This window comes from Athene noctua, chromosome 3, assembly GCF_965140245.1.
Source record: "Athene noctua chromosome 3, bAthNoc1.hap1.1, whole genome shotgun sequence".
Lineage (NCBI taxonomy): Eukaryota > Metazoa > Chordata > Aves > Strigiformes > Strigidae > Athene > Athene noctua.
In genome coordinates this window covers 4,828,002-4,849,253 of record NC_134039.1, presented here as the reverse complement: position 1 = coordinate 4,849,253, position 21,252 = coordinate 4,828,002, and the positions used below count along the sequence as shown (strand labels likewise).

Below are 21,252 nucleotides of genomic sequence, written 5' to 3'. Positions count from 1 at the left end.
CACATTAGTGTTAGTGACAGACAAAAACGAGAGGACTATAACAGATGCAGAGCCACCAACTTCCAGAGAGAGAAGGATATATTTCAAGAGTGATTTGAAACCCAGTAAACTGGATTTGTGCTTAGATGATAGATTTGAAAAATGCTAACGTAGTTAATGGACCATAAACCAATTGTTTATCTGCATCCAAATAAACTGGTGAGTAAGGCTGGGAAGGCAGACAAAAGTTCCTCATAGATATATGTTTCTAATCCTTAATTTAGATGCTGTGTTAGCCTCCACTTCAGTGAAGCATATAGAAATATAATATTATTTATTATTATAAGAAATATAATATTATATATGTAGCCCAAGTTATCACTTTTTAAGTCGCTGAGTATAAAAGAATATTTTAAACATTAAATTCCTGTCATTAGGTTGTCAGGTATTCATTTCATTTGTAGAGTATCACCTACGGCTGTGCAAAACAGTACAAACCAAGAAGAATCTAGTAAAAAAGAAAAATCCACTAAATGGCCAGATGGACCTCATTATCTAATGTGCTGGGAAGAAACTATGAACTAGCTCGTACAACAATCACTTGTTTAAGTCCTCAATAGACATATGATAAAATTTTCAGAACATAAAACCTCATGGTTATAGACATGAGATAGCCTCTAGCTAGTGGAGGAAAAGTGTCCCAGAAGCACAGATTAGCTATATTTTAAAAGCAAAAGTAAAACAATTATGGTGTAATTGACGTTATGAAAGATACCCCATGTCTACTTTAAGAAAATAAACCAGTACACAGGCTCACTTATTCTGCTATTATACTTGAGCAGCTCAGCTCAAATACCAGTGTTCACATGACTGAAAACAGTGGAACACAGCTACTGTTTCTGGTTTTATTAATGGTCTAGCTGAATAGTCTGTGAAGTACGTCTAATTAAAAGTGGGGCTGCTCGTGGGAAGTTCAGCAGCATTAGGGGCTCCCATAAAAGATTGTGCTAGTTCAGCTAAATCTATGAGAAATATCTCATAAATTTTTCTAGCATAGTGAAGTTCCAAAGAGGTTTGTAGTACCATGTGAATTAGAATGACAACAGTGAAAGAAATGGAAAGCATATAGTTTATTAGTAAGGAGGTCTTAATTTAATATGTAATCATTAAAGGCTGGTGAGTCATGTTTGCTCTGCACAATGTCTTTGGTCACGAGTAATGTCATAAAGTAATTCTTGTAATTGCAAAAGGCCAGAAATGCCCCGATTCAGGTCTGAATGGGAGCAAAGAACCCCTTCTCAAACTGAGGTGAGCAAGGTACAGCGGAAAACAAAAAATGATTTTCAGCAATTGGGAACTAGTTATGTTTTTTAGCATCCACTTCTGCTCATGTATATTCATGCATGGGTCATTCCTGCATGTAATAAAACTTCCACGTGAAGCCAGTGTACTTTTTCTACCTTTCCTTCTTTTTAATTTTTTTAGTTATAGTTATCTAGAGCTTGCTTTATGAGTTGCATTGAATGTTTAAAAATTAGTTACAGAACATTTTTAAGGGCTAATAGCTACAGCCTTGATTTGAGTAAAGAGTAAAAAAATGGGGCCAAAAAAATAAGGATGTGTTTATACGAGCAGATTTTGTTAATATTTTGGACTCAAGGGATTTAAAGGGAGTACAGTTATGAAGACCAACAGATCGGTTTAAAATGTGCATTACTTTACCTTGTTGAGACAGACGACTTGGAATCTGTATTTCAAAGTGTATGTATATGCCTTGCAAAGTGTTCAATGGGTTTTGTTGTTGTTTTCAAAAACTTGACTTGTTTTGTGTAACAGCAAGATAAAATCAGCTTTGTCTTTCTCTAGCTGTGTGAGGCACATGAAGAACACTGTTTAAATTGTTGTTTAAGCTTTTCAGACATCGAGGCCTCCTCAGCATTAGTGAGTCACGGTGCAGGTGCAGTTCACAGCTGGGAATAGTGACAAAGGACAAAGTGAATCAGTTTCTTTTTCTTTTCAAATCTTCTGTAACATAGAAACACAGATGTGGAGTTACTAGGGAGTGAAATTTGATTTCACTTCTGCCTTTCAAAACTGAACCATAGGAAAAAAAAAAAAAAAAAACAACAACCCAACCTTGGTAGCAAGTATTTGAAAGTCTTATGTGTCTGACAAAAACCACAGAGTGTATTATGGGTAACATTTTGCTTTGAGTAGAAAGTGCAAGCTTGCTGAACTTGATACAAATGACCTGAATGGTTTAAATATGAAGAAAACGGAAAATAAAGAATGAATGAGAGTTGGAATTAAATGCTAACTACATTCACTCGCTCCAGTTAAATGCAAGGTTTAATGCACACAGATTAAACTGCAAAGACATATCAAAGGCTTGTGGTATTTTATATGAAGCCACTTTCAGAAGTTATAGCATGTGAGAACACATGCAAAAGCATTTCCAACAGCACTGTCAGTCTGCCAGAATTGCAACCCATGTCACAGCAGTTTTTCTGTCCTTTCTGGGTATTTTTTCTTGAGGAAAAAAGAAGGGCAATGTATGAGGTTTCTCTTCTATTGGCCTTTCCACGCTCGTCTCTTGCTGTTGGTAATGGTTATTGATTTTGCTGCAAAGTGGACTATTCTGTACCATTGAACTTGAGTTAAATAGTCCCTCCAGTAAATTAATGTTAACTGGCAGAGATCCTTGGGATCAATTGCTCAGAATTTCCAGTAGTAAATTCCCGTGCCAGAGGTAGCAGTTTGAAACCCCTTTGTATTTAAAACGTTTTTTGAGGTATGCGGTTCTGAGTCCCCAAAATTCAGGACACCTGCCTGAATTAAAGCATGTGAGAAGCTCTGTTGACTTCTACTAAATTAGAGTTCTTCCTTTTGGAAGAGTACATACGTGTTAGAACATGTGCATACCAGCTGCAACGTGCTACAGTAACTCTGTGTTAGGAAGGAAATGCCATTTTCCAAAGCCGAGTTATTAAACTTTCTCTAAGCAGTTAGCTAGTAACTTTCGGATATACAACTAGAAAAAGCTTCTGGTTGTGATTAAGAAAGCCAGAGAATTACATTATTTATAATCCTTTCCACATACTTCAATGCACTAATTAGATTGCCAAGAAGGAACCCTTTTAAGGTAGCCAGGGAGAAACTTTCTGGGACATGTTCAGGCACCTGCAGGAATCTGCCAGCCAAATCCCTGCTGTAGAGATGGAAAATCATCTTTTCTGTGGTTACAGCTTTCATGCTGTCTTCCATAGTAACGCTAAGGCAGCTCAGCATTACTGCAGTTTCTTTTTAAGTCCTGAGTGCTTGAGAACTCAAATTAAAAAAACCAAACAAACAAACAACAAACCAAACAAAAAAACCCCAAGAAGTCTTTCATCAGAAAAAAAAAAAAAAAAAAAAGAGAGAGAGGAAAAGGAAGGAAAAATCCCAGACTTTAAGGGGTCATCTGGGTGCACTGAGGAGCTGAAGTGCCATTAAAGAAACACTGCTTTAACTTCCTCCACTCCCCACTAGCACGTACTGTATTTCACAGTTGACTTTTGGGGGATCTGGTTTAATTTTGGGGGCTGGAAAACTCATCTGTTTGTACTGCTGATAGTACACGGCACCTGAGGCACTTCATGGGCAAGCCACATTAAATCCAGACAAACACCTGGCAAGACAGAGCTCCTGCTGAGAGCAGTTTGGAGTTCAAAATAACGATATTCATTAGAGGATATAGATACTACTACATTGACTTCATCAAGTGAGAAATTCATGATGAATAAAAGCAAGCCTGATTTTTTTTTTTTTTTTTAACTTGGAAAAACTTAGTTTGATAGTACTTGGTCATTTTTTCCCTGCAAATCTTCCTTCCAGCTCTCTGTAAAACTGCTCTGACAGGCAAAAATGTATTCTTCTTGTGCCTTATTGCTGATAGTTTCTTCTGACAAGCCTATTTTTTTCATAATATCTAAGGATTTGTCAGCAACTTTTCCCATAAAAGGCAGTATTTCCACATCCTCTTTTGTATTTAGTATAAATTTACATATTAAGTCTGTTTTGGCTGTATTTCTGCTACCATTCAAGGCAAAGTGAAGGGAGTGGGATGGGGTTCAGGGCTGGTACTCTCAAATAGAAATACATTTTTTCTATTTAAAGAGTTCTTCAGTGGTCGGTATTAGTGACAAAATTCTTCATTTCCTTACTAGAAGCCCTCTACTTCTCAGGGGTAAAACTCATCTTCCTTATACCATTTTATGGCAGTGTCGGGGCTCTGAGTATATTAAAAAGCCTTAATGACTCTGAGCAGCCACACCTGGGGCTATCCCCAACACCCACGGCCTCTAATTAGGCTCAGCCCTGGGTACTTACTTCCCACCCGAGCGGTGGGGGAGGAGAACTGGTCTCCAGCTCAGCCCTGGTGATCTGGAGCTCAATCTATGATTTCCATACTTGACCTCAGACCTACCTCATCACCCTGATATCACCATATGAGTTAGACTCTGTCAGTCACAGCCACTGTCTGTGAGTCTGCCCTGCTGTGGGGATGGATGGGTGCAGGGTGGTGAGGCCCCTGTGTGGCCAGCTGTGGGGTTCCCTTGACTTGCCCTGGGAGCCCTCCTTGGGATCATCTTCTGTTGGGGAGCAGCTGGCCCTTGTTACATTACAAACCCTTCTGATGGACCAGCCTTCACCTGGGCTCTGACTCCCCCCCCCCCCCCCCAGCACCGACCCTTTACTGACCACTGGGCTTCATCTTCCAGCCTGCTGGGGCTCATCAGAAACAGCCCAAACTCTCTGTCCCACTCAGGCCCTTCTTACCTCTGTGGCTTTTCAATGGTGGCCTGACACCCCCACAGTGGTTTAGTCCCTCTACAGCAAGTCCCTACTGATCCCAGACCTGTGTGAGGACAGTGCTTTGCTGAGAGGGGAGGCTGTTATCAGGGCCCTGAAGGCACTAATTAGCTTAATGACCCTGACCAGCATCACCCTGTGGCCTCCACCCACACCCAGGGGCTCTATTTAAGCTCAGCCCACTGCTAGAGGCAAGGTGGATTCTAGCTCAACTGCAGCTATGGCTGGCTGTGGAGTGCCTTGATCCTGACTTCATCCTGAGGGTTGATAATCCTGGCTTTGCCTCATCGCTGTGGACTCATATACTGACTGCTGGACCTGATTTTAACCCTGGCTTGCTGGTGGACTCCCTAGCTTGACATCAGACCTGCTTCCTTGCTGTGATATTGCCTTATAATCTTGAGCCTTTGTTGAACCTGGCTGTTACTTCTGCATCTGTTTTGCTTGGATATGATGGGACTGAGTCCTGATGGAGGAGGTACTGCACTCCTGGCTACGTTATCTCCCTTGACTCTGGGATCCCTGTCCCTTAGGGAGTACCTGGCCCTTGCTCCACCCTTATAAGCAACAAGCAGATCCATGTACAGTAATATGATGGCTTAAACGCAGGTTTGAGTGGCAAAGAACTGTATTTGTGGGAGGGAGGAAGAAAAGCTGGACGTGGGTCTAATGGTCTATTGGCATATTTACTTTGGGAGATAATGTGGTCTGGAAGGGTTGTGTGTTCTTCCTCTTGCCTATGAAGATTCTGCTGGTGTTCTCCTCTTTTCTTCTTGCTAGCCCAGGGCATAGCTTACCCAACTGCAGCGAGTGTTTCTGCCTGACTGCAGAGTTTGGCAGAGGTCTGTGTATTGGTTGTGTATAAGTCAGCACTTTCAAGGCTTTCTTCTCAACCCTGTGGAACTACATTTTAAAAGCAAAAGCAGAAAAAACTCTAAGCCTAAAGTTTCAAGCTCACAGGGTCATTCCTTGTAGTTTTAGGAGGGTGGAAGCAGCTACAAACTGGTAGAACAGCCCTCCTAGGTTCTACTGTTGCATCCAAAACAGTGGCTGGTTGTGAATGTCTGCTAAAGAACGTAAAACCAGGATAAATCTGCAGTGATTTTTAGTGTACTCCTGTGTCTTCCTTATGTACAAATCCAAACACTGTTGATCCATGTGTGTCTCTTGATAACTCTACTTTTTCTCTTTCTTTTTTTGGGGAAAAAAAAGGTGCTGCATTGCAGTGAATCAGGTGTTTGTTTCTGGCCTAGGTAACGGTCACAACAATTGGTTACGGAGACAAAGTTCCCCAGACGTGGATTGGGAAGACAATAGCTTCCTGTTTTTCAGTATTTGCTATATCTTTCTTTGCTCTGCCAGCGGTAAGTAGAACTTGGATCATTTTATTCAAGTGTATGTCTGAGTTGGGCTCACAATTAGGTAGTTTTAAATTGGTGCCTTAGGAAATAATGGGGTTGGGTGTCGCTTCAGAATGTGCGCACACACGCATCCTCAAGCGTATGTTTGTGTGTCTGTGCACACACATAAGTGAATAAAACTGCTGTATCTTTACTGCAGTCATTTCAGAGAGATGTGGACCAGGAAGAAGGTAAGAATAAATTTCAGTACTCAGAGAACTGAGGTTGCTCTGGGAGGTAAAGAGAGGGTTTTTTATCAGCATGTCACGTGAAACTTCCTTTGTTTCTGCTATTTTGTGATTATACAATAACAATTTGGGGTCCTGTGAGAAGAGGAATGCTGCCACAAAGCAGAGGTCTAGGAAACTGCATCTGCTTTCCTACATGGTACTGTAAAGCATCTTTGGGCTTTTTGGCTCTTCAGATAAATGAATGGGGGGAAAATAAAGACAACAGCATCAAAACAATTAGAAAAGACAAAGTATTTCTTCTGTCACAGTTTTAACAAACGCTGAAATTGTAAAGCATGTCTTTGGCCTCTTTGCTCAATTTGCTTGGAAAATGAAACGAGGTTCTGGCTTTAGTTGTGGGTTGTTTTTTTGTTTTTTTTTGTAGTAAGGAATTAAAAATAAGTGTAAAGAATAGCTGTAGATCAGCCATGTGACATTGGCATTTGCTTGTCCCACCACTGGAACGTGAATGCCTCTGCCTAATGTTACCTGGATATCACAGCAATTAACACGTGCTGTTTATTGAAGTTGCATGATGCCAATATCAATGTGCCTGCTTTCAATTTATTTATTGGAATAAACAGAATTCTGTCACGGTGGATATTTGAAAACTCCAATTTTTTTCTCTAGGAAAGTCTTTAATAAAATATCTGTTTATTTCGTATGCTAAGTTCTTGGTTTAGGCATGTGAAGCCATGCTGGAACCTGATTAGTAATTTTGGTTATATTTAGGGTATTCTGGGGTCTGGTTTTGCCCTAAAAGTACAGCAGAAGCAACGTCAGAAGCACTTCAACAGACAAATCCCAGCTGCAGCTTCTCTAATTCAGGTAAGGCCCCTAGCAGGAAAATGCTCAGGAGAATGTTAAGAGAGGGACTGTGGCCTAGTAGTAAAAGTACTGGGAATCACAGTTACTAGACTTTATTACAAATCTGTAACTTGTGTTTAATCTCTATCTTTTTGATCTACTTCAGTCACTAGAGAGAATTAGATAATTGCCTGTCCCCACTGTTAATGAGTGAGTGTGAGAGGATTTACTAACCTGATATTCACCGACATAATAACACTAACTGGATGCAATGAGTCTATTTGAAGAAACAGTAAAAAAAATTCTTTAATTCCTAACTTCCTTTTTACATTCCCCTAGGTCCTGTGCATCTGCCAAATTCTGAGGTGATGTGTATACCTATATACATAGGCACACTTCAGTTTAGAAAAATGTCCTAGCATAACATTCTCTATGGTAATATAAAAAATGCAGTAGCATTGTGCAGAAATACTGAAATGTGGTACACTGCAGAAAAGGGCAAACAGCAGTATTCTATGATGCTTGTGGTGATTCACTTTTGAGGCTTGTTTGGTTTATTTTTTTTTTTACTGTGGGCAGGGTTAGACCCCAGCTCCTAGAGAGAATGCTACAAAGAGTGTACTTAAGATCACTGTGTGCTGAGTGTATTTTTCCCGGTGCATAGTACACTCACCACAGTTATGCACAGGGAAGAGTGTATTTTATTAGGCATGGTGTTGTGTGGTGTAGCACAGTGATTGCAGTCAGAACTCTTTGCGGCATGTTTATGTTAATTGAAGGCTTTGCTGTCGGTTTGATTTGCAGCAAAATCTGACTTGCCTGTCCTGCAGGACAACAGTGACTGGACATTCACTGAAATTATTGGGTTTGGGTTTTGTTATAGACTCTGTGGCGGTGCTATGCAGCAGAGAAATCCTGCAGTTCTACAGCAACATGGAAGATCTATGTTACACCACCAGTGCAAAATCCCCAAAAACCACCAGCGCCATCTAGCCCTAGTCTGAGAAAACAGGTAACAGAGTTGGCAGAGCTCTATTCCGGTCTTGTGTTTAATTTCTTTGGAATAACTTGCCAAAAATCCTTATGAAGTGCCCAAACAATTTGGAGAGCAGAAAGGCATTTGTAATGGCACATATGATGGCATTCCTCATGCCACATCACGATTAGTTTAGTCTTCCTTAAAATATTCCAGAGGGAAAAATTTCTTCTAACTTAAAGTTTGTTCTGGTGGTCAGACAGGTGCCAGTTCTCCATCGTTTTATCCTCTTTGAGATCTCCTCTAACTTCTCAAAGGGTAGTGTAAGTCAGTGATGACACCTTCCCATTGTGCATAGTAGTTCATACAGAAAGGAAGGAGAAAGTTAGTTTCAAACTTTATATTCACATTCAACATGTGGCTGACGGTATCTACGCATTTCTTGCTCAAGTACTTCTCTCCATGGTACTCGTATTTGGGCAAATTCCTGAGCTGTGGTTGCCATGAAGTGGAATAATATTTGTCCACGCAGGTGGGATAGCTTAAGCATAGTTATGTTGTTTCATTGGCAAGATTTTAGTCTTCAGCTCCCCTTCTAGAAAGGCCCAGATCTGTAGCAGGTCTAGCTCAGATACCCAAGGCTTCTAAAGTGATGTTAGATGTCTGGTTTTAGGCACTGCAATTCCACTGATGCCTGTTGCCCAGCAGAGAATTGCAGTACAACTTCCCCACAGCATGTGTAGGAAGCTCTATCAGCATGATCTCTGTGTGTGTTTTGGTGTTGAGCAGAGTGTAGCTGTGTCACGAGACTAGTTGCTTCTTAACTAGAGGCAGAACAACCAGGATGAAAGTAGGGCTGGGTAGGACATGTTGCCGAACAGCAATTCATGGTGGGAGAGCTGGAAAAAATACAGTTTTCAGTGCTCTTATTTTCCTCCTGTTTTCTTTAGTGAGAGGGATTTTCCTAATATTATTAAACCTCAACTTCCCTGTGAACTGTTAACCCTAATTGAAGAATACAGTAATGGTTCTTTCATCTTTTACTAATGGATCATCTTTTCTTGTCAAAGGAGACTGGTTCTTTCTCTACCTAGCCTCTTATTTTAAAGTCTTAAATATATATTGATCATCTCCTGCACTCAGTAGCATTTTGTTTTCTAGAGAATTCTGTTTCCTTTTCTGCTATGAGAGCCCGTAATCTTTGCCTTTAGAAGCATATTGATGTGTAGTAGTGCTTCCACAGTCTACAATAAATGCCTATTTCTACCATTTTTTGTCCCATTTGATTTTTGAAAATCTTTAATTGCTGCAGAGCTGAACAGAAGAATGCATTCCAAAAGACTGAATGCAGACTGCAATGAAATAAAAACTGGTTTACTTGGACAAAGTAGCGTTGTCCCATTTTTTTTTTTTTTTTTTAATATATTGAGCCTGCAGGTAGTTGTGTTGATATGTGTGAGTATACGTTCTCTCTGATACTTACCTCTGCTAACTGCTTAGTGGTCACATCAGTGGCCGGAGGGTTTTGCAGAATTGAGTGCAGTAATCCTTGATCTCAGCTCCTTATCAGAAGGTTATTGGAGCAAAAGGCAAATTAAAGCATGCCTCTTACCTCTGTTTTGAGGTGTGTGAGTAGTAGAAACAGGTGGAAATAGAGCCACAGGGTAGGTAGGCATGAAGACTGGAAACAAATGCTCTGCTGTGAGAAGCAATATTTATATAGCTAGGTGGTGGTGGCATCCAGGAGATAGCACAGGCCATGAAGTCAGTATGTGAGTGGTCACTTCTAGTCACAGGGGGAGACCAGCCTTGCTTGGAACCAGCTGAATCCAAACTTTGGTTTCTTGTTCTTATGTACCAGTTGTAGGGTGTATATTAGGTTGCCTCTCGGGCTTCTAATATTAGAAGAACTTCGTTTTGGAGGCCAGAGAAAGGATTTATTTTCTCCTGATGTACCTCATTCAGCCTGTTTGGTAAAAGGTGAAATTTTCTTTAGTTGAAAAAGCTGCACAGTGCCTGGTTCATAATCCAAAGTCTATGGTTATGTTTAATTAGAGCTTTAGAAAGCTGTTACAACCAAACAGTTGTATACTCAAGTGTATTTTGAGTGCCTTGAGTTTTGGGCACGGTTTGAGAAATTCTACCCAAGACCTGATTTTCAGAATGTACTAGGCATCTTCTCCTGAGATTTAAATTGCTAATTCATAATCAGCCACTTTGAAAAACATTAACCAAGGTTGTAACACCTTCACTGAATTTTGCTTGTGTTCTTAAAAAAGCCCAAACAAACCAACAAAATACAACCTCAAATTAATTTACCATATAGTGAAGTTCATGTGTGTACTTTTTTGTTTCTGATAGTATCTTCTGATATCATCCCATTTCTACTACCACAGGCTAGAAGATACAAAAGAAAAGGGAAAATAGGCTGTGGTAACGGTTCTGCACCTGTAATAAACCCAGGAGAGAATTCCTTGTCTGTTCCACAGATCACTTATGATCATATTGATGAACAAGAAGACAAAAAAGATGTGTCTTTCTACATTGATGAACCAGGAGGTAACTTATTTTTACTTATATTCACTTCAACATTCTCTTAAAAAAAAAATGCTAAAGTGAATTGAAGTGATGAAGGGAAAACTCCTGTGAAAAAAAAAAATTTAAACTAATCAGTAAAGCAAGATGCCTCAAACCAAGGACAATTACATAACAAAAGCAGGGGGACAAAAATCAGAGGAAGTCTTTGGGTTCGTGTGGTGTGAACATCAGAAGAGCTGGCTTTGTTTATCAAAGCTAACTCAAGATGTTGGGCATATTGTTAATTCTACTTTTCCAAATTATCTTGGGAGTGGATGGAAAGCTTCCTCACATCTACCCCACCTTCAAACTTTACCTCATGTAGAGCCTGAAGGCAGGAAAATAAAACATGAAAAATTACTTTTATACAGTACCCTCTTAAACATTGTTCAAATAAATTGATAGGAGCAGCTAAATATTTTTATACCTGTGTGCATCAAGAGGTCTTGATAAGTGGAGTTTTTTCTTGCTTCATTTAAAATTTAGTGTGTTGCTATAAGTGGCTGTTGTATTTCAACCTGGAAACTGGCTGAATATCACTGCTGAGCTAAGATACTGTTTTGTTTGTGAAATTCTTTTTTTAATTAAGCATTTAGTGGAAATGTGGGTATGAAATTGTATTTTTTTTTACTACAAAGTGAGGTTTTCTTTGAAAGCTAATTTTTCCCCCCACCTTCATGTTGATTTACTTTTGTCTGATGGGGTTGGGGAAACTTGTGCTAGTTCTGGATCTGCTAAATCTTTAGCTCAAGGGGAGATTGTTTCCTCACAGTCTGAGGAATTATGTTCCACATATAGAGGCATGCAAAGCCTTGCCAAGTTAAATGTGATATCCAAAGATGCTGGCCCTAGTCAAAGGTATGTTATGTTGTGCTTTGACTTAGGTTTTCATCTGTCTTTGATAAACTTGGAGATCAAATCTGTATAAAATTGCTACTCTTAAGTGATGTTGAAGCTGATGCACAATTTCAGCCTGGGGAGAATATGGATGTAGTCTTGACATGGTTTCTTTAATACAAAGTACTTTAAATATTTTTGCCCCCAGAGGGAATATGTAGTGTCTTCTGTATTGAACACAAATAAAGGTAGGAGTTTCACTGGGTTGTTCTGACTTTACAGAGTTTCTGGAGCACAGGTCTGCTGGGGAGCGGCTGGGGGAACTGGGGGGGTTCAGTCTGGAGGAGGCTGAGGGGAGACCTCCTGGCCCTCTGCAACTCCCTGCCAGGAGGGGGCAGAGAGGGGGGATGAGTCTCTGGAGCCAAGGCCCCAGCGCCAGGCCCCGAGGGAATGGCCTCAAGCTGCCCAGGGCAGGGTCAGGCTGGCTCTGAGGAAGGATTTCTGTGCAGAAGGGGCTGTTGGGCGTTGGAATGGGCTGCCCAGGGCAGGGGGGAGTCCCCGGGATCCCTGGAGGGGTTGAAGAGTCGGGCTGAGCCAGCGCTGAGGGATCTGGGGGAGTTGGGAACGGTCAGTGCTAGGTGAATGGTTGGGCTGGAGGAGCTTCAAGGGCTTTTCCAACCTCGATGATTCTGTGAGTTGTTAAGATTGTTTTGTCAATGTAACCCATTTCATCCATGCTGAAGCAATCAGTCAGATGTGGAGTAGCAGGGACCTGAGAGCTGTGACATGTTAAGGCACCTGTGCGGGGTGGGAGCATCTGACTCCCACACAGTTTTAAAAACCTTCAAGCCTCTGCTTCATGCAATTGATAGCCATGAACTGCTATTTTAGGAGGAAGAGTTACTTTCTTCCACTCTTAGAGGTTTTAATTACACCTCATGTTCTTACTTCTGGTTTTTTATTTTATAAATTTAGTATCTGTCACTTTGAGCTCAGATTACTTTTCAGCAATGGTGGTATTTTAATTGTTATTTATCACTTCCAGCGCTTTTACATGGTTCTGGAAAGGGGATGAAGGGCGTGATTTGTAAAGTTGCTGCTTTAACTACATGTCTCTTAACAGAATACTACATTCAGTCCCAGCATGTTTATTAGAGCTGTGCAGCTTCCATCACTGACCATGCAATAGCAGATTTTGCTGAGTGTGTTTTGATGTTGTGGTATCAGTCAGTGATGGACAGAAGCAGCAGTGTTTGTGTAACTTGTTCTGAAGACAGTTAAGATGTTGAGGACTGTGTTGTCTGTGTTCAGGACTATGCCAGTGCACATTTATTCACTACAGCTATGTTCCTTAAACATTCACAGTTTGAGCAAAGCTCTGTGCATCAGGGAAAAGAGGTTGAAAAGACAAGCCTGTCTATTTTTCTGCCTGACAGCTTGGTAACAAAGGAAAATGAAAGAATTTTTTCCACTCTTTCTACAACTCTTTTCTTGTACTTTTATTATAGCTGGTATAATTTATTCCTGTCCTGAGACACCCATATATATTATTCCCTTGCCGATTAATTTTTATCTATTTTTCATTTTCTTTCACATTTTGCCTTAGCCAGTGTCAGGGGTAAGTCACACTTCATTTGATTTTTCTGATTCATTCCTTCTGTTGCAAAGCTTCCAGGAATGTATTTGGCTAACTTGATTGCTCAATGGACTAAACATTCTTGACACCTCTCAAAAGTTTAAACCTGATTTCTCAGTGAAGTTCTCCTTGCCAGAATTAATAGGCTTCTATTCTGGGGAAGTGGAAGTACTAGGCTTCAAGTCTGTGAACGGGGGCATTTTTTTTCCTCTCTTAAAAAAAAGCTGAAAGTAGAAAAGGCAGAGAAAAATAGTAATAATAAAAAAGGCAATTGAAAAGGGCCATGCCAGCTTCTATTTCAGTGTTGCTATAGTGGAATATTTTATTCATTGGTTGTGAGGGCTGGATGTTTTACAGATGATGGCAAACTTTGAGGTTGAATTAGATCGCATTTATAGGCCTGACTTAGGAAGAGCAGAGCAGTTGCTTTAAAACTGCTCTTCTACTCTGCTGCTCCAGTCAGAGGTGAGAGAAACTGTAGGGAGACATGAAACAAATGCCTGGCAAGTGCCAGCAACAGGATAACAGTTCCACTAGGAAAAATCCTTGTTCTGGACAGAAATAGACTGAAATCAAGTTAAAATTTCATTGATATACGAGGAATTTACCTTAATTCAGGATCTGCCTTGTGTGAGCACACCTTTTTTAATGAAAATAAGGTTTTTTTTCTTATGATATTGATGTGTCTGTGTCTGCTGAGCACCCTCTTGGCTTGCTCAAAAGTTGCTTAGGAGGGATATCTTTCAAAATTAAGCAAAAATGCCTTCCTCATATATGAAGAAGGCTTGAGAAAAGCGAAGCCTTATAAAGCTTACAGGTATGATCAACGTTAAGGTTTCTGAGATAATCATGTATGTGTAATAAAAATGTGTATTGAATATAGTGCCTAATGTAGAAATGAAATCTTTACATGCCATAAATGATGGAATCTTGAAGCAAACAACTTGATAACCAAAAAGGAAAACAGTTCCTGACTTAGTTCTGCACCATGCATGGGGTTTTGTGTGTGACTAATGTCAAGTGCTCTGTAATCCTAAGAACCTGACCGTCCTTGCAGGAATGGGAATGCCAAGTTTTCCACAGTAATAGTTTCCTTGTTTGAAGCCAGAATTCTCTAAATGAGGAAGCTATTTAGAAAGAAATTATAAAGGAACAGCTGAAGTAAACATGGATTTAAGACTAAACAATTCTGGAAAATAATAGTGGTGCTGCAGTGCAGTATATTCTTTCCATGGATATCTATTGCTTTTACTGAGGACCTCTTTTATACTAGAATGTAGAGTTGAATTTTTTTTTCATGTAGTGATTTAAAACCCTCAATTATTTCATGCTCACCTGAGATTATAGCCATAATTGTTCTCTTTAGTTTTGAAATTTGATCTTTACTTCTGTCAACCACTGTGTACATACTCTCCTGCAGCAGGGTCTGTTATCAGGATGACAAGACAGGTATGAATTATCTGTCATCTTTAACGTTCCTGTAAGATTTAAAGAAGGTGCCTAAGTATCAAGAAGGTAATTACTTATGATAGCAAGAGTGAATGACAGATCATAAAGACTGATCCAAACAGAAGAAAAACAAATAACATTTGATTGTTAAGTGAAATCTTTTACACGCACTGAAGCTTCATCTTCAAATGAAACTCACAGCAATGTTTGCTTCTCAAAATGAACTGAATAGCTGTTTCAGTGCTTTTTAGTGGGGAGGAAAAAAAAATAAAAATATGAAAGTTTTTAGACCTTGAAGGTCAGCCTCCTGGGACATCTCCAGCAGATGGAATATATTATTCAGTCAGTTATTGTAGGTTGTATACACAAGTCATTATTGTAAAATTTGTCAAAGTCACAAGAATCTTACAGTGATAAATCTCTGCTGGGGTAAAACCAAAATTCCCTGTGTATCACTTTTTCTGTTTGCTTTCTGGAGTTTCTTGCCTGCTGACAAATTTCTGCACACACACACGCACACCCCAATTTAAAGCAAAACTGCACAAGAGTAACTTTTCACCAGGAGGGGGGCAGAACTGTAATTTTCAATGATCCTCAGAATACCTTTGTAAACACTCTTACATAAAGTGTGTAATAGTGTTAATGTTGATTTATTCTGTCTGTAGTGCTAGTTTGGATGCTGACATTCCAGAATTCACCTATCTAGTAATGGGTTGGTGGTTCCTGGAAGCTGGTTGTATTTCCATTGGGGGGCAGGGCAGGGAAAGGGCTGCTTTCCCTCAGTGGTGTGGCTGGATTACAATCTGCAGTACATATAAAGAAGCAAACATTTTAAATGAAGTGGATTCATAGATTCCAGTGCTGACAAGCTGAGTGAAAGGTGAGAAAAAACATGTGGCTAAAATTAAGAGAATAAGGCAAACACCAAAGCTTTTGAGGGTCTGCATAACTGTCAGTAAGTCAGAAAAAACATAAAGATATGCCCCAAATTAGCAAGAGAAAGTATCCAGATACCATGCTTCTGAAAAACATCATGCTCTTAAGGTGAGTTTAGCAGATGCTGGTGGTTTTGCAAGCGAGAATCTATATTCAGCGTAGGGCTGTTTAACTTGTAAATTTGTCAGTCAGTTCAGGGCTTGTAGCTACTAATGGTACTTGCATGTAAGAGTTGTGGAAATACACCTCTGTACCTCTACCAGAAAGTTTTCAGTCTTTGCTGTTTCAGTGCTGGCTGTCTTGAGACCTTCCAGTGAGTTCTGAGGTTTATCTTCCATGACCAAAGTGGATGGTAGAACTGGGGTTGGGGGTGGTGTAAGGGGAGATGGAGAGGAAGAGAACAGCTGCCTCTGCCAAACTCACTCTTACTTCTGATTAAATCTGGCAGCTTTTGAGGTTTAAAAATTTATTTTTGTTCTGCATTTATTCAACTCCCCGTTCTGCCTGATTTAGGACCAGAGGTTTGATCACTGGTCACACCAGGCTTGAGTAGGGATTTTGTACTAGATGGTCCCAGAGACTATGGGGGTGCACAGAGAGAAAAGGTATTTGCAGCTCCCTCAAACTTTTCCTGATATTACTAATGAGAAAAACTGAGTTTAGACTTTTTTTAATCCAGAAAATATTCTTGCTTCATCAAAGACAGTACATTTAGATGAAACTTTGTTTAGTTGAAAATGTTCCAACTAACTACAGTTGTGATGTAAGACTGAATTTAGCTGTTCAGGAGCAAAAGAAAATTTTTCCGCATGGTAGGGGTCTTTATGATGATGTTGGCTTAGAATAAGCTCATGGTCAACGACAAGTTTGTGCTGTTGTTCATTTGTTTTTTTAAACTCTACAGAAGTCCTGTCCACCAGGGACTAGTGGCAGTGGTGTTTCTGGTGAAGTTGACTATTAGTAACTGGAGAAAAAGACACTATCAGCACAGCAGTGGGGAAAAAGAGTTGCAAAGGAGGGCATACCCCAGCATAGGGTGTTTTGTTGCCAAAAATATTTCAGATCACTATTAAAATATTTAAAATGTAGAAAATTAGAGAAGCAAATAAATTGCATTTGAGGCATGTTGCCTAATAATAAAACAAAGGCAGCTTTTAAAAGTGAGATAAAACTGACTATTTCACAGTGCTGTTGTGGCCCTGATTTGACTTTTTGGATTCGGAATATGCATTGTAATAGTCTTGCCGTGCAGGTCTCTGGGCGGGAGAAGGAAGGAAGAAAATCCAAGACCCTGTCGTAGAGGTGTTAAGGGAGAATTTAACTGTTGACCATGAAGACAGGAAATCAGTTTCTCTTTTGTTATGTTTGAGCAACCAGCAGAATCTTCTCACAATACAGGACCTTGTGGGGTTTTCCTGACATCTGTCTGAAGGAATGTATTGCAAAAAACTATCTTTCAGCTAGGTCTTTAGTAGCCTTGGTGCAGAAGGTGGAGAGTGGAAGTAGAGGAGAGACTGTTCTACCTTTGTGTTGTACTGCTACAGATTTGATTAAAAATAGGAAAGATATGTTGGAAAGTAACCATAAAATGAAAGACTTAGCCATCCTTGGGAAGAAGAGAGAAGTGAAATAGTTATTTGACTTCAAGAATGGAAGCTCGGAGTTAGTAGATATGGTATGGTGGGCAGCAAGACTAAGAAGTGTTATGCTTGAAGTCCTTTTTATAAGCAAGAGGAAGCATACAGAAAAGTAAAACTAGAATTTAGTGCTAGTATAACTGGCATCATGAGATCTAATCAATATTAGTCCAGATATAATTGTTATAAAAATCAAATACAATGTTTTTTGCATATTTAATAAAAAAAAAGCAAGAGTAAAAAATACAATTAAAACTGTAATGCATAGTTCTTAATTTCTACCTATTTTCCTGTCATTTATGCTGCTCTGGGTCCCAAAGTTTAATTTGCTGCAGGGGAAGTGGTACAATGAGTTGTTGAAATCTGGTGTCCTTCACAGGGAGGAATATGATGTTTGTGGTGATAGCTGCTTCTTCCTCTCCCAGAATCCACTTGGGGTCACTTAAATGTTTCCTAACATGCTTTTACATATTTCTTCATTGGTACATGGCTCCAGGTTTCATCTGAGTTTACTGTATATGTTCCCCTTACGTATGTGAGAGGTTTTTCTTTGTTCTGTTATCCTTAAAAGCAGTTTTGTCCTGCTCCAGGACTGTGTTTTTCCTTGACTGACCATTAGTGAGCTGTTTATAGCAGTGGGGTCCCCAGTGCCAAGTCTCTGCCCCATCTCTTATCTCATGCCTGTACTACACACTGCAGCCTGTGTTTCCACTTCTCAAGGCCTCTGATATTCTCCTCAGCCTGTATTTCTATAAACTCTGTCATTATTTAATTGTAAATATCTCAATTTACCAGGATAACTGCTATTACTCCTGTAGACATGAAACTATGGTTGTGCAACACAGATAACCAGAAGTAAAACAAGCTCATTATAGGCACCTGGTCAATTAGAGGAATTGCTGTCACAGCTAAATCACTTAAAGTCAGGCCAGGAAAAGTTTGGACGGAGCAAGTGTGAGAAGCCTCATTCTTCTAGTCTTGCAAACTCAGTACAAAGTTAGGCCCTGTTGCTAGCAGTGCTAATACAGGACAGCACAGAAGAATTCAGGAGACACAGGAGCTCCTTAGTGAATTCACATGAATATCCCAAGCTGTCAGTTTTCTAAAACGCAGGAAAGATACAATCTGGGTAAACTGTGAGCTTTAATGACCTAAACTTGAGATGAAAATCTATGTAGAATGTAAGTTAGATCCAATTCTTAAAGACAGTAATGATGTCAGGAAATAGTTAATACTTTTTTTTCTCTTCACTGAAAAATTAGCACTGGACTTGCTAAAATTGACACTACAAATTGTGTCCCTTGCTGTTATTTGGCTAGTGATTCAGTGAAGAGCAAATCAAATCAGAACAGAAGATAAAGGATTGGGAAAGAGACACTGAAGTCGGGTTGCTGTTAGTTAGCTGGGCTTTCTAAGTTAGGAGCTGAGGAGTAAGGGAGTGATCACAAGGCAACCTGAGAGTATCTAACAGTTCTGATAGGAGGCTGGCAAGATGCATGGGTCTATAAAAGGGCACACAATGTGTGCTTTGGAAGGGAGGGAAGGAGGAATTTCCACTTCTAGGAAAGTCCATTTTCTAGAGTGGTCAAACTACTCGGAAAACAACAGCACATAAAACAAGGAAAAAGAAACCAACCAACCCCACAACCAAAAACCCCAAAGAAACAGTAGGAAGGAAATGAGTAACAGTGAATGTGAATTGGTCAAGAGCAATCACGTCAGATCACGTGGGGTGTATTTCTGTGATGTGGCAATGTGCATTGTAAATAGGAGAGGGGCAGAAGGCAGTTTACACACTGCTTTTGGCCACTCTTGTCTCATCCTTATGTACATAAACACAGGGTCTGGATTATAACGTAGAAAATTAGCTTAGGCTACTGTAAGAGGGCTGAAAAGATCATAGAATATGATATCTAATAAAACATTTACCACTGGTTCACTGTTTAACTGAGAAATGCATTCGGAGAGGTTTGCGTCTGGTGGCTACAAAATAAGACCATCAGTGGGCCAGATTGTGAACTTGGAGTGGGAATTTTGTTCCTTATGCAGTTGGTATCACCTCGGAAATGTCTGAGAGAATGTTGGAAGACAGCCTGTGGGCCTGGGAGCCTCCCGGAGGCAGCAATGCTCATGCAGTTGGCTCCTCTCTCATGTTCCCCTGCTAATCCTGTATTTTGCTAATTCACTGCAATGATCTGTCTCTACGCTTTTGATATCAAGTACAAAGGCAGCTGCTTGTCCTGGTTTCTGGTCTGTTAACCAGCTGTTTATGGTACGTGATGCCACAGGGTGCAAAAGATAACCACTGCATGGCACTGGGGAAGGTGGTGTGGTCAAATGGGCCCTTGTAGGCAGAACCTTTTCCAGCACAGCAGCATCTGCCCTTCTTGAGGTCATATGATTAAATTATTTTAGTGAAGCAAGGGCAACCTTTGAGGGAGAGGAGGGAAAAATAAAAGCAATTTAGGATTTAAGATTTCCCTTTTTACGGAAGGCTTGAACTCTGGTTAAGACCATGATTTTCTAATTCTGTTCTGATTAGTTAAGTATCATTAATATTAAAAATTATAATGCAGATTGTGTATCGGGGAATGGGAAACATATATAGAAGGAGGTTGCCTTGAGAAATAGTCTGAAATTTGCCTTTAAAAGCACAGGGAAGTATGTGCTGTACAATTTGGGTTTTGTCACACTGCTGCTTTAGAATCTCATCTTTGTTAAATATTTCGGTGAGGTGGCAAGTCTCACTCCACTGCAGCCCAGAATAAAGGATATGTGGTCTGACAGGGCAAAAAAGACTTCAAAAAACAGTAATTTAGTCTGAAAATGCAAGGTACGTCTCTGTGCAATCCAGTGGATGAGAAAAGGGGAAGGGCAGGGGGGAACTCAGTCAGCACTTAGGCTGGTGGTGACATATAGGGCGATTGTAGCACTATAGACTGTGAGGTTTTCCATTGCAGTTCACTAGTGACTGTGTGGAAGCGAAGGCATTTTTTGAGCCACCTCAGAGCCTTCTCACTTCATCTTGTAAAAAGTTACCCTTATTACCATTTCTACTTCCTCCATTTCTTTTTTTATTTTCTTTTCTGTGTGTGCATACTGGTTTTGTAAGAAGGCAAAGAATTGTCAGCCTTTGTCCCAAACTCTTTTCTGCAAAAGCAGAGGCAGCTAGAGACTTAAAATGAGAATGGAAGGCTGTGACAAAGCTCCAACATGTAGTAGTGAGCTATTAGACTGCAGTGGAAACCCTGTTCTGGTGGTGAGGCTGTATGTAAAAGGCTCATCTCCCGTTGAGAACAGAGCACGGCGTGAGTCAGTGTTCCTGGATTCTGTTACTGATTTGCTATGTGACCTTGGGCAGACAATTAACTCACTGTGCTTCAGTTGCGTCGTCTGTTAAATGAATATAAGTCTTGTCTCTGTCACAGAGATATTGTGAGTCTTAATTGTTTACGAACTGTTTTTAGACTGACACAGCTTTACAGAAGTGAAGAATGCTATTAGTCAATGCAGTATTAAACACAGGCCTGGGCGTTTGTTTATTGTTAGCACAAACAAGGAGGAGTGGTAATCAGGAATGCCAGCTTTTGCAACAAGAGAAGCTGATTTTTGCAGAAAATGTAATGGATTCTCTGTGGGGAGAATAAGATGTGATTTAATCCAGAATGTAAAGCTACTTTTTTAGCCACAAAAATTTGTTCTTTCTGATGGGAATGACAAAACATTATTCTAAGAGATCAGGGCATCATGTTTAAAAAAATTATGGGTTTTTTTAACTGGTTCTACTTAAATGGTGGAGAGTAAACATACTTTTGCTACTCCTTTAAATGTATTTTTGATCTTGAATATGTAAATTTGGCTTGAAAAGCATGTATTTTTACATATTTTAACTTGTATGTCAGCTGGGAAAGCTGAAACGATTCCAGAATTATAAGTA

The 21,252-nt window shown here is 40.0% G+C and overlaps 1 protein-coding gene across 2 annotated transcripts in view; it reads left to right on the top strand.

Moving 5' to 3' along the window:
• Nucleotides 1-21,252, top strand: part of LOC141958853 (potassium voltage-gated channel subfamily KQT member 1-like) — a 513,504-nt gene that overhangs the window by 60,868 nt on the left and 431,384 nt on the right. For both annotated transcript variants that reach the window (XM_074901810.1, XM_074901811.1), the window contains exons 8-11: nucleotides 6,084-6,194; nucleotides 7,193-7,288; nucleotides 8,151-8,279; nucleotides 10,640-10,802. In XM_074901810.1, coding sequence (XP_074757911.1) covers nucleotides 6,084-6,194; nucleotides 7,193-7,288; nucleotides 8,151-8,279; nucleotides 10,640-10,802 — 499 coding nt within the window. The remainder of the gene's footprint in view (nucleotides 1-6,083; nucleotides 6,195-7,192; nucleotides 7,289-8,150; nucleotides 8,280-10,639; nucleotides 10,803-21,252) is intronic.